This window comes from Perca flavescens, chromosome 15 (assembly GCF_004354835.1).
Source record: "Perca flavescens isolate YP-PL-M2 chromosome 15, PFLA_1.0, whole genome shotgun sequence".
Classification (NCBI taxonomy): domain Eukaryota; kingdom Metazoa; phylum Chordata; class Actinopteri; order Perciformes; family Percidae; genus Perca; species Perca flavescens.
Genome location: NC_041345.1, coordinates 15,852,128 through 15,865,447, shown reverse-complemented (window position 1 = coordinate 15,865,447; position 13,320 = coordinate 15,852,128). Strand labels below are relative to the sequence as shown.

Here is a 13,320-nt window from a genome sequence, read left to right as displayed (position 1 = left end):
TTAAAAAAACAACAACACAGCGATACTTAACCATTGAATACACAATTTTGATCTCAATTAGTCATTTGGCACCAAAAACTCTTCTCAAAAAATGGTTTGTTAGGAAAAGCACCAAATAGAAAGAATCTTGTAAATGAACTGTAATAGATGTATCATTATGCTCTGCATTGAAATAGTTTCTATTTTGCATTGTTGTTAGTTGTTGTGTTGTCTTTTTTGTTTTTAATATTTTGAAAATGGAGCCTGAAGATTTATGCAATCTTGTACATGTAATGTATAGGAGTATTATGTATGGAGCTGTTCAAATTAATTAAATACTAGTACAACAGCTTTTGTTAAAAGTAAATAATCTGAATGTGGAACCATTTGTTCCATATACTTTAGAACATTTCAGTAGAAGTGTTATTTTAACATTGAAGCCCTGAAATATTGAATGTATTGTTCTAAATTAGATATTCAATGAATAGGTCACTGGATATTATGGAGCGCAGTTAATTCATATTGATGTAGCATCTAGCTGTGAACTGCTATTCAATAAAATGTATTAGAACTAAAACAAATGCAAGTTTTCAAGTTTCTATTTGTCAGCATAATGAGGAAATCTATAAGGAAAGAAATGTATTTTTCTCAGGGTAATACAGTGATTTAATAGAGAATGTGTTAAATCTGAGGAAACTGCATTTCATGCATTCATTTCTTAATGTCAGTAGGTTTAGACATTTTAGATTAAACTATATGTCCCTTATTTTGTGACGAGCTCTATGGATATGTAGGAAATTCTTTACTGATCATCGTAGAAACTATTCTGTCAGTATATTGATATTTTTTGTGTTGTGAACACAAACATAGGTGCAAGTCTTAGAATAGTAGATTTTTCTTTTCTACATTATGGATTGTGTATTTTCTGTAGTGTATTACTAGTTTGTTAACACTTGTTACATTGTTACACTACAGTTATGCAATGGTTTACAGAGTTCCCAAAATTATTTTTTATCATCTTGAGAATTAAAATAATTTTTCATCTGAAATGTGTGAATACTTTTGGTCTCAAACACAACTTAGAGAATAAAATTCAGAAAACGACTGCGGCGGCCTCTAGCTCACCCAGTAAGAGCGTTCGCCCCATGTTGGCTGAGTCCTGCAGCGGCGAAGGGTTCAAATCTGACCTGCTGCCCTTTGCTGCGTGTCGTCCCCTAACTCTCTCCCACTTTCGTGTGTATCCACTTTCAAATAAAGGGAAAAGCCCCCAAAAAATAATCTTAAAAAAAAAAGAAAACTGCTTGTGCCTTAAAAGTCAAGTGGACACCAGAGGAGGGGGAAGGTGATTTTTTTTTTAAGGGGGAACAAAACATTTATTACACTACAGTGAGTTGGAAAAATATGTTTATTATACAAAACGAGTCTTTCCGGAACAATTGGAATTACAAATTACATTTTTTCAGAACAGTTATATGAAAATGCCAACAGAAGTAGCATTACCTTTGGCATGCTTGTACTAGTGTATCCATTTCAACTTTATGGCACAACAGTGTGACAGCTCTCAGGAGACAAGGCATCAAATAGGTAGCATATCAGCTGCTTGGCCTGGAGGGGAGAACACAACAAATATATTAAAATGGGACTTGTTGATCTATAAAACAATATTTTATGACAATATACCAACTCTTAACACATCAGTACACCTGGGTGGTTCACATAATGCAGCTAATGTTATGTTAATCTATTAGGAATAAATAAAGGCCTTAAAGAAAAACATGAATTATATTCATAATTTACCTCTTTCTGATTCTCTGGGTAGATAATAATTTCCCCCGCTTTTTCGAGATCTGGCCTGACCTTGTAAATGCTAGTGTAACAATGAAAGACACAGGGAAAAGGAAAAAGTTATTTATATATAAATATTCTACATGTGTGCACAATCGGTTTGAGTTGTCTTTTTCCATACCTTTCAAGGATCATGTTCAAGCATGTCACAATCGCTTTCCCTTGTAGAGCCATGATGAGACAGGGTGCCGTTGTGTAAAGATGAGCCATCTTTTAAGGAAACATGAGACCAGGGAAAATCAACTGCTATTTATAAGACAGTGATAACTCTAAAGCAACTTATTTCAAAGACAGTCTTCTAACCCTTTCATCTCTTCTCGATGACATTTTCAGTGTGTCAGCGATATGTTTCCTCTGCTCATTATCCAGTATGCTCATCCTCCCTGCCACCAGATGGCAGCCTGACCTCAGCAGCTGCTCAAGCATGTCCAGCTCGGATGGCACTTGGCTGAGAGGTGAAGCATTTAAGGGTATCAGCAGACAAGTTGTCTGCCAGACGGCACCGCGTATCTCTGGTACCAATAAACAAGCAAAACAGGACATTTATTTTCTTTACAAAGGTCATCTGGAACCGAGTCATATTTCAACATCCATTCCAGAGGAGTCCCTGCCAAAGTCACAATAAATGATTAAATAATTTGAAGGGACCCATGTTGCTTTAGTAAATGATTGAACCATGTAATGTTAAATGCTTTGACTTTTTTTTTTCATTAATTACAACAGTCAGGAAAAAACATGCATGCATGAGTACACCACTAATGCAATCTGAATACAGGGCATAGCCTGGTTCTGCAGTTTACAGCATTGCTCTTAGCAATCAATGTCGTTATCGATACATATAATTGTCTGTTTATCAAAATAAAACCAGAAAAATAGTCCAAACCTCCATTTGTTCCTGATACCATTGAAGGTGACAGACCGTCCTGGTCCACAGGGGCCAGTGTGCAGCTCTGTTTGCGCTCCACAGAGGCTAAAAGGTCTGAACGCATGCTAAGTATCTGAAATGAGAAACCAAACACAAACACAGGATGTCTGTCTTTAATCAGTCAAAAGTGCAACCCAAGTCCTGAGTCCTGTGTGCGACATGCATACCTGCTCCTGTCTCATTGTGCTGGTCTCAGTACAGCAGAGCCCCTCTGGAAAAAGCCTCTTCACATCCTGAATTGCTTTCGGATATGATCCTGATGCTATAACATTGGTTACAGACATTTTGAACAAACAAAAAGGCAAGGCAAGTTTATTTGTATAGCACATTTCATTCACAAAGGCAATTCAAAGTGCTTTACATAATGCACTAGTACTGTGGCATACATAGCAATTCAGTTCTTGAATGTGTATCCAGTATGCAGGACAGTGCACGGAACCATGGATGCCATTGGATAAATGAGCCATACCATAATAGGTCCACAGGGATGAGTCATCTTGGCTCAGCACATCCAGCAGCCTCCTCACAGCATTCTCCCCCTGGAGGCAGAGGGCTAGTGAGGAGCCAGAGCACAAGTACTCCACATGGGCCTCCAAGTCTGAGGGGTCCTGCACACAACAATTAACACTGTATGAATGATCAAGGCTTAGCTTTTTGCATGAAAGCAAAGCTTATTTTTCAGACATAATCATTATCGGTTACACTTTGTGCAGGTAGTAGTGAGGCAGCATTGCTTTTGTCCAGGCTCACTATATGCAGGCCCACAAATGTGAGCCCACTCAGCTGGAGTGTGTGGCCTATTTTAGCCAGAGAGTGAGTCCAGATTCCTGGCTTGAACAGGCACACAGTGAGCACTGTCTGTGGACCTAAACAGAAAGTTGAATGTTCAATATTATATGCATTGACACATTATAAAACACAACTCTCTAACCAAAAGATTTCTCTTTTTGATGATCACATCAACATTGTAACGGAATGCACAGAAAGTCTGCCTTCGACCACAGTGAAACATTAATATGATAATACAGTTTGCAACTATTATACACAAGCCCGAGCTCAACAAAATATATTAGTGCCTCGGATTCATATTGAGAATGTATTATCTGTTTTGTGATGTGAAGACATACAGATCTTCTATACTGTATGTGCTGTCTTGAGCTTATGAGCCAGAAAACTGTGTGCACGCAGAGTCAAAGAGAGTTTATCAGTTTAATTCCTCAGATTTATAGAATAAAAAAACTGCAATATAAAACTGCAATTGTGATGTGCTCTGTAGTTGTCAGAAATCTACTTGTTAGGATGCTATTTAAGACAAACCTTTTATACTGCAGTTTTGGGGAGGGAACTTCAGAACTGGGAGTACGCTGTGGTCTGTAGCAGATAGAAGTGGGTTGATGAGTCTTTCCCCGGCATATACACACAACACTATCCTCTTATTTCTCCTTAAATGTTGTGATAGGCTTAAATACTTCAAACTGTAGTATCCCTTAAGATAATTGATTTTAGACTTGGTATCTGATTGCAAGTTGTATACATCACTCAAAACACTTACCAGGAATCATCTCATGTTCAAAGAAGAAGAGGGAGGCTTGTCTGAAAGCCACTTCAGGTGTGGGTGACATCAGGACACTGAGGTTACCGGGGTAGTCGCGTGGTAGAAGCTTCCTCAGTGAAGAAAAAACATCCACCCGTCTAAGAGCACACACTAGGGCAGGAGAGGACATCAGATTCTCCAGGCTGTCTTTACAGAGCTGCTCTCCCACCTCGTATGGACTCACTTCCTGAGCCTGAAGTCGAGTCAATGCAGGCAGCCACTTCAGGCCAAGCAGCTTGAATCCTGCATGTCGGACATCACCTTGAATATCAATTTAAAAAAAGGAAAGGTAAGTTAAGAGAATTCTAATGGAAATATTCCCTCACATCCTCACTAATCTGTTCATTCATTTAATTAACTGCTACGTGTACTTGACAGTGTATTTTGTTTCTCTTTGTTTACTGCCACTTCCAGTCCCAAAACCAAGGACAGGCTGTGCTTTCACAAATGCAGTTGAACTTCGCCCACCTTGTGGCCCTTCTGCCAGCACTCTGTGTAGGAGGTTCAGGCCTTGGCTCATGTATTTCCCACACAAGGTCAAAACTGCCACTTGTTCCATGTCAGAGTTGAATGAACACTTCTTATGGGACAGGATCACCCTGGAAGGATCTGGCACTGCCCACATACACTTAACTAAAAAGAAAATATACAGACGAAACGTAAAGGGAAACAGCAGAGGAGCATCGGCTACTTTACTGACACTGAACACACGGTGCTTACCAAAGATATGGAACAGGTTAGTGCTGTAAGGCACAGTGTGGAAGCAGAAGCTTGGCTCTACTGTGTTAACGCCATCAAGTCTGGAGTGGATGCAACCCAGAAGCTTTTGTGCCTTAAATTCTCTCATTAGGGCTGAAACAATATAACAATGTAAAACTGCAAAGTTATTTTATTGTCCAAGAAACTTTGTAATGCAGACTTTTCACATTATTGCACCAGAATGTTTATTTTTGATATTGTTTATAGAAATAAATTCTGGTGTAGATATAATTTGAGATGGAATTCAGACCTGCTGGCAGACTAACACTGTGGTGCACTGCATTCTCTCTCCTCAGTAACAACAACAGACAGTGAGAGGGCAGCTCTAGCGGACCCTGATCCTGGCTCACAGAATGTGGACTACAGAACACAAGGGTCTAGAGAAAACATACACAGGTGTGAAGACTCTGATAAAATAAAAAAAATACAGGATTAAGAGATATCTGTGTTTCCTTAGACCCAAACAGCTTGGAAATTGGCCCACAGTTAGAGGTGCATTTCCTGCAAAGATGACAATTACAGCCAAATGTTCCATTGTGATAGACATGTCTTTTTTTTAATGTAATTCCTGGATTTCAACACCAGCTCCAAGGTCTTATAATCAAAATTCATTCTCCTTTCCACCTCTACAAATGTATCCAGTAAATAGTAAAATTCCCTACAAAGCAAATAGTATATAATATAAAATATTTGATCAATGATTGACTTTTGTCATTAGGTTCGATAAACTAATGTCTTTCTATTCTACACACAACTCGTATCTTGCAGTTCTACCTGCTGGTTGGAGAGTCCAATGACTGCAGCTTTATTGCTCTCAAGCTGCAGGCTCCGCAGCCCCCGCAGACTGAAGCCTCTGTGTTCACAAACAGCCAGCACATGGCTGTAGCAACATGGAGGCACAGCAGGCGACACCACGAGGAGTAAGTCAGCTATGCGGGGTGAGAGAAGGATTAGTGGCCCCACTCAAATAATAATCTTTGGTCCTTGCTGCAAACAAAATTTCCCTCATGACAGCAAAGATGAAAGTTGAAAATGAAATGTAGAGAGAAGCCAGTTTTCCCCCTTGTGACAATTTTGGCTCCTTGTTCAGTTTTACGGTACCTTTTGTTGTAGCACACAGAAAGGAAGGTGATCTGCTCAAACTGAACAGGCTGCCTCCGACTCTGGCATCTGAAGGGGCAACTCTGCAAACAAAAGAGAGGGTGACTGATTATAACACTATTAGAACAAAAAACAGCACCACAGTAATAAAGGGACTATGCTTTAGTATGCACTAAGTAAACTTGACTTTATAGAATATCTTAAGTCTCTAAGATCTGACTGCAAAAGTTACTTAGCAGGTTTACTCAAAACTTAATTTTATGAGTTGCACAGTATTTTTTCAAATGCTTGTATATTAGTGAAATTTAGCTTACTGAAAGGTGTCAGTTTTTTTTAGGACATGAAGATTTAACTTTACAGTTCTTTTGAAAAAACAAACAAGATTTCAGAGCAATTTCAGTCAATCCACAGTTAATAATGAAATACCGTAGCTAACCCTGATAAGGTCATTCCCCCTTTATTTTTTCCAATCCATCCCTACATTTGGTCAAAAAAGTCTAACGATAAATTGAAAAATAATTTAAAAAAAAAAGTATACATGATGTAAAAAATATCCCAGTGTCACACCGGTGGTGATTCTGTGCATTTCCTCCTGGAAGTCTTCCTGAAAACCACAAGCACAGCTCCCTGTGGACTTGACTGGCCAGTCGAGGGGAGTAGAAGAGTGGAGGTTCTTGACCTCTGCAGTGGAGAGGGTTAACAGAAGTTGGATCTGTCTTTCTGGGCAGCAGATGATCTAAGGAACTAGTTAAATCTTTCAACACTGTGTGGGCTTGAAGGCCCTGAACAGCAAGGGCAAGAACAGGCTGGCAGGTCTCATCAGTTCTCTGGAAGGCTGGTACAGCACCTACAAATCAGGGGGGAGAGTTTTTAAAGACAGCTTTTATTCAATAAGGACACTGACAAAGGCCCAAGGCCACAGTTGGATCCAGGATGCACACCAGATCAATGAGCCAGAAGAACAGTTATTAAGTATTTTATGACCAGGTGGCTTTAATTATGTCCTACCAGCACTGTCCCTCAGGAACCCCTGTGGTGGATAAAGGAGCCGCAGACCACACACATCGAGTCCTGAGTCGAGAATAAGCTGGAGGGTGTAGTGTGTTTTGAGGGGATGAAGGAGGAAAGCTTTGCATCCCAGAGCGACTGATACCTGCAACAAAAACGAGATGAGGAATCAGTTATTCCACTTTTACTGCTTTGCCTCTGAAAAAGACACACCATTTTCAAGGACAACATGCTCACCTCTGTGTGCAGCTCTTGTGTGCTCTCTCTCCCCTTACAAACACGCTCCTGAGTTTCCACAGTCTGCCAGTAAAACCCTGGACTGAGACAAAATGTCCTATCTATAACCTGAAATACAAAGCCAGGGGAACAGAACACAGTCAACAGAATGCAAAATCAGTGCTTAAAAACATATATGAAATCACACTCTCTGAAGCAAACCACCTTTTTGTTGGAGGTGGTGGAGATGACATCATTTAAACAGGAAGAGGGCAGATGGATGGGTGAGGCATAGGCTTGTTGGCCCAGCAAGCTTTTGAGCTGAGGTAGCCAGCCAGCGATTACAGTGAGTGAGGTCTCAGAGAGGAACCTGCAGACATGGTTATAGAAAGGTGCATGGATGTCTACGTCCCTTTTCTACAAAACCAACAAAAAGAAGAACAGCGTCAGCACAGACATTGCAAAATCTACATAATTGTTTTTTTGTTGTTGTTGTTGTTGTTTTTTGCTATTCACCCTTGGTGTATAAGACTGATGAGCCACAGCTAAAACATGCAAAGCAAGTCCACCCTCTGTCCACAGCTGCTGAAGTCCTGCAACCCAGAATGGGACCTGTGCACCAACCTCGTCTTCATTATGGCCTGGGTCTGGGCCAACCTAAATTCAAATGGATGAACAAGGATATGACCCTTACGTGGTGAAACATAAACTCAGCTTTGTGAATGTCAAATGTTGGCACACATTAGGAGAGAATCGCCACTGCTTACTAACCAAAGACAAAAACCAAGCCACTAAAGTGTTGTAGATGTCTGATTTGGTTGCAGCTGGATCCAGATGTTTTTTCCTCCCATGAGCTCTTGCTTCAACCATGCCAGGACTGGAGAGGTTGACGGTCAGTAGCATACACCCCTTACTTTCAATATTTGCTGGTAGCGTACTGATTGACGGTAGATGAGATGCTTCCTAAAAAACAAGTCATTGTAAGTGTAGGTCTTTTTTTTTTCTTCTTTTTTTAAGTACTGTAAATTTTAAGTTTTATGTCACTTACAAAATCATAAAGAACATCAGTCCTTTCAGCAGCTGGCTGCGTCTGGTTGACAGATTTGTGTGGACGATGTATTTGTAGTTGTTTGAAAATCTGCTGGTGTTGTTCATGTTGTAATGTCTGCTTAACTTGCTGTTGGTCACTAACAAAAGCATTGCCATGGTTAAAATACTTGTCTATTCTCAATGATGTGCTGAAGAAATAAAAAATACATACCTCAGATGTTTTGATTCTTTGATTGTAGTTTGCTGAGTTGTTGGTGGGCTTTCCATTTTAGGGTTTCTGTACTCCAACTGTACATGTGAAGATTGTTTATCTTCCCACACGTGGTGTGACTCATGGCTACATGTAGACTCTACAGGCTGGGGTAACTTCTCTTTCTGTTCTTCTGCCTCATTTCCTGGCACTGAATAGGGAGGATCTGTATATTTATTGGGATATTTATTCCTATTTCTATTCATCTCCCTGATTTTCTGAAGCAACATACTCTTGCCAGTCACTTCCCTGGAAGCGGAGAAAAAAAAAAACACTATGAACTGAAACAAAATGTGCATGACTGAAGCATGACCATTTTTTCTAATGCAGGATATATTTACTTGTCCCCCATCCGTGATTCAGCATGCACTTTGAGATTGGGTTTCTTTGCATGTGGTGTTTCCTGGTGAGTGTTAAGTTTGGCTGGTGACTTTGACGCTGATGTAAGATTTGGGGATGTTGTTGGTGGTTTTATTGAAGGATCAGGGCAACGCAGGTCAATATAAACAGTGGGACATTCCTGGTGGCTCAGCTGCAGCTCTGCTTCCATCCTCTCCGATGATTTGTTGCACACATTCTGTCTGCATGAAACAGGTGATTAGTATCATTATCTTATATATTTGGATCACAAAACCATAGCAGTGCTTTCTTACCTGATGTGGTTTGGCGTTTTCACAGTCTCTGGCAGATACTTAGATGATTGGCTCTGACAGAAAGTAACTAGTCTCTCCATTATATTTCCCTGGGATCTGTCCTTGTCACCATCTATGAACAAAAATTGGGTTGAACTTATACCACAAGATAATAAATTCATAATGTAAATTCATAGTGTAAATGGAATACATACCCCCACCCCCCCCATAATCATCCATATACCCTTAAGTATTCGCTATAGCTACAGGGGTGTGTGTTAAAACTTACTTACCTGCATGTGTTTTTGAAGGCTCAACTGACACACGTTGCAAAGGCAGCCCATCCTCTTTCAGATTTCGGAGGACATCATCCAAATCCCACTGGTCAAGCCTCTGAGTGTTAGTGTGTAACAAAACCAGTATTTTCTTATAGAGAAGGTATAACAACTAGAGAATATCTAACTGCATTAACCATAACCATAAAATTATTCCTAACCCTTTTTACTTTCCCAAACTCACCGCAAATGAAAGAACAGTAAAACCCATATCAGATTTTGTGCTGTCCATATTTGGTTTTACAGAGACATCTTCTGAGTGTTTTGTACCCCACAGAGTGGCAGTAGTGCCTTCCACAATTTCATCATCATCCATCTTCATACGCTCTTCTGACCAGCATGTCTGAGCTACAGGTTTCAACAGCTCCTGATTATAAACACATACACACAAAACAAACATCAATGATTACCAGTCATGTTTCTTTGGTGGTCCTGACATTACTACGATTAACACTATACAGTAATTTACTAACCTCTAGTTCATTATCATCCATTGAAAAAATGTCAAAGTCTTCAGGGACCTTCAGGGAAAGACCAGCTGGTCTTTGATATATGGGGACAATCTCTTCATTCTCAGACTGTAACGTTGAGAGGAACCATTATTGTTGGTGTTATTTGCAGTTGTAAATGAAGTTATAGCTAATGTTTTTGTCAGTTAGCGTTAGTTAGCTAGCAGACGTTAGCACATTTTTAGGATGGAAAAAAAACATACTGATGAAGAGTCGAAGTCGATGGTCGGTATATGTGGTTTCACCTTCTCTAGAATCGAATCCCAACACGACGAATGATTCAGGTCCATTGCTAGCGGTAAAATAAAGGTTTTTTTATGTAGCTAAGGTTACCGTTTATGTGCCGCAGTTCACTAATTGTGACTCCTGGTAACCATGGCAACGAAAAACTTCTCCGTGCACGTGTGCTTCGTCAACAATGTTGCCTTCAGGTGCTGTCAGAAATATTGCAACTAACTATCTAACTTAAGCCGCATAAGAGAAACACAGGAAAATGTTTAACGCCTAAACAGACGATTAGCCTAGCTACATTACAGGCTTCTGCTGTAAGGTTAACTCTTCATGAGATAGAGAGATGTTGGATGTAGCTAGCTAGGTAACGAGTCTGCACTCTGCACCAGTCTATGGTCTGCACAAATATAGTAGACATCAGTAAATGCCATATGCACATGCTTGGCTTGCAGTCTGGCTTATTGAAAGGCGATTGGATTTATCTAGCAAGTGCTAAAAGGAATGACGCTAGCTAGCGAGTCCTCTCGGCAAGCTAGCTGGCTAGCTAGCTATAGTGCTATCTTTTGCCGGTGTTGCATCGACCGTGATGAGCCAACTGTTTCTATCCAGGTACATATTTTCATGGCATTGTATTTGTTTTTACCAATCAAACTTTGCCTTTCTGCTAATTCATGGGAGACATATGCTGCGTATGCATTAGGTCAGTGGGGAAGTGGCGTACCTGGTAACGTTACTATGGCTAAACTGGTGTGTTAAACTAATTATTTGGGCACATGGAAAAAGAAAAAATTAAGAAAGTGAAGGCACACAAGTTTTAAAACATTTATTACGCTTTTAAGGCAATTTCCCAACGTTTTTTAAAGTGACAAACTGACCTTTATTACTAATGTTACACCAAGTAATGCACACATGTTGAAGACCTTTTATGGTGCTTTTCCATTACATGGTACCTACTCTCCTCGCCTCGATTCTACTCGCCTTTTTTGGTTTTCCATTACTAAAAAAAGTACCTGGTACCTGCTAACAGGTACTTTTTTTAGTACCTGCTCAGTCGAGGTTCCAAGCGAGCTGAGGCGAGCCGAGAAGGTGACGTGAAACCCTGCAGGCTGCTGATTGGTCGGAAAGAAGCATCACTGATCACTGCATTGCTAGCGAGAGATGGCATTTTTAAATAGTTTAGCCAGCGGTGTTATTTTGCTGCCGGAGGCTCCACGCAGAGCTTTCTCCATAGCATACAAGTGGCCTGATGGTTATACTGGTGCACTGGTGTGTGCATGTGTGACGTGTGTGTCGAGTCGCCGTATGTGTGTGTGTGGGGAGCTAGTGAGCGAGGGAGAAGTGAGAGAGTGACAGCGATTATCTCCGCAGCTAGTAGCGACTCTAGAGTCATAATATGTGAGAGAAACAGTAGCGACTCTAGAGTCATATATATGTGACCACGGTGGGAAATCTGGAGCAGTAAACGTTAACTATCTCTTTGATATCATGTTGTTTACGGAGACGGAGAACCAGGAAATGCGTCGGGGATATGTCAATGGGAAAGCAAGCTACTAAGCCACGCCCACGGTGGTCGCTATAACGACCAGCCACGCTGAGGCAATACCAAAATCTGCAATGGAAAATGGACGCACAGCGAGTCGAGGCGACTAGAGTCGAGTAGAGTCGAGTAGAGTCGAGGCGAGTCGAGCAGGTACCATGTAATGGAAAAACGCCATTAGTGTCTGAACTGTAACGTTATATTGTTCAACCATTCTACTCAATGATTAACTAAATTGGGTAATTGGTACTGTAGCTTAATATTAAGCTACAGTACACATCCCAATTAATTTATATATAGGGTTAAACTTAAAGGTACAATATGTAACATTTCTGCTTTAAAATGTCTAAAAACGACCATTCCTATGTTATATATTTTTATGAGTTGTGTTCTTACATTATCCCAAATGTTTCCACCAAATGTCAAACCCAGAGAAATCTATTATTTTATTTTCAGACACGGCATGTTTCCTTTAGTCGCCCGTCAGTGGCGTCATATAACCTTTCACCCTCCAGTTAGTCTAACTTCCGTCAGAACACTGGCACCAAGATGATACGTTCAGGAGTAATTGTAAATCCTACAATGTCACAGAAAAAAAATACTTGTAACCGTAATACTTTTTTTTTTTTTTTGCCATACAGCATCATTTTGTGATTAATTACATCCCACTTTTTATCACAGTAATACAACAGAGACCTTATCTATTTTGTAAGTTCAAGCTAAATTAACCCGACAAAAGGTGGGTTAAGCACCAAAACGAAAAGTTAAGATTACTGAAAAGTGAAGGGGAGATCATTCCGGGCAGCTGGGAGATGTTCTGCTGCTGCACAACAGGCATCGAACGTCCTGGCTCGCTATCGCGGAGATATCCCCGAGAATCCCCACCCACACCCGTCTCTCAGCCTCGTTTAGTAGCTTGCTAGCGTTGCAACAAACCCCGTCCGCCCCGGTGTTGAAACCATCCAAAAGGTGACATTGATATGTGAAATATTTTGTGTTTTAGCTGCTGGCTACTGTTAGCTTGCTGGCTCACTAGCTAAATGGTCAGCTACAAATAAAAATCTAATCAAGAAAAACATAATTATGTTTGGGAAACTGCAGCTATTGTATTACAATAACATGAATAAACGTTACTAAACGTAACGTGAATAAACTTGAATGGGTAAACTCGTCCGTGAACTGATGCATTCTAACCGGCAGCGAAGGTGCTTAACACTAAAAACTCCCATAATTCCACGCAACTTCCCAACGTCATCAAAAGTCCAGTTTTACCGTCCATTGTTTTGGTTGTGAGACCCTTAGCGGCAGAAAGTTACATATTTTACGTTTAAAATTGAATAAAACGCCAT

General features: G+C 40.4%; 1 protein-coding gene across 4 annotated transcripts; it reads right to left on the bottom strand.

The window, feature by feature from the left end:
* Nucleotides 1–1,366: 1,366 nt before the first annotated feature.
* LOC114569015 (uncharacterized) lies at nt 1,367–11,422 on the bottom strand. 4 transcript variants are annotated; one of them, XM_028598768.1, is made up of 30 exons: nt 10,407–11,030; nt 10,168–10,272; nt 9,879–10,061; nt 9,653–9,752; nt 9,381–9,492; nt 9,069–9,308; nt 8,960–8,976; nt 8,689–8,878; nt 8,476–8,614; nt 8,199–8,390; nt 7,944–8,084; nt 7,653–7,844; nt 7,449–7,556; nt 7,212–7,356; nt 6,771–7,050; nt 6,204–6,286; nt 5,877–6,031; nt 5,353–5,479; nt 5,064–5,195; nt 4,812–4,976; nt 4,302–4,604; nt 4,067–4,120; nt 3,452–3,615; nt 3,219–3,357; nt 2,917–3,011; nt 2,708–2,822; nt 2,128–2,336; nt 1,946–2,034; nt 1,777–1,846; nt 1,367–1,584 (listed from the first exon to the last, which is right to left on the bottom strand). In XM_028598768.1, exons 1-30 carry the CDS (start codon nt 10,491–10,493, stop codon nt 1,516–1,518), a joined length of 4,200 nt encoding a protein of 1,399 aa, XP_028454569.1. In that variant the 5' UTR covers nt 10,494–11,030; the 3' UTR covers nt 1,367–1,515. The 4 variants fall into 4 exon arrangements, with proteins under 4 accessions (XP_028454569.1, XP_028454568.1, XP_028454567.1 ...); XM_028598767.1 differs by lacking the exon at nt 10,407–11,030 and adding an exon at nt 11,310–11,422 and having other exon boundaries at nt 8,689–8,976; XM_028598766.1 differs by having other exon boundaries at nt 8,689–8,976; nt 10,449–11,031.
* Between the last annotated feature and the right edge of the window lie 1,898 nt (nt 11,423–13,320).

Coding starts and splice junctions, on each gene's coding strand:
- LOC114569015 (XM_028598765.1), bottom strand. CDS start 10,493: ATGGACCTGAATCATTCGTCGTGTTGGGATTCGATTCTAGAGAAGGTG. Junction 10,062..10,167: donor TGGATGATAATGAACTAGAG/GTTAGTAAATTA, acceptor GTTTATAATCAG/GAGCTGTTGAAACCTGTAGC. Junction 3,616..4,066: donor CCAAAACTGCAGTATAAAAG/GTTTGTCTTAAA, acceptor CTTTCTGTTTAG/GTCCACAGACAGTGCTCACT.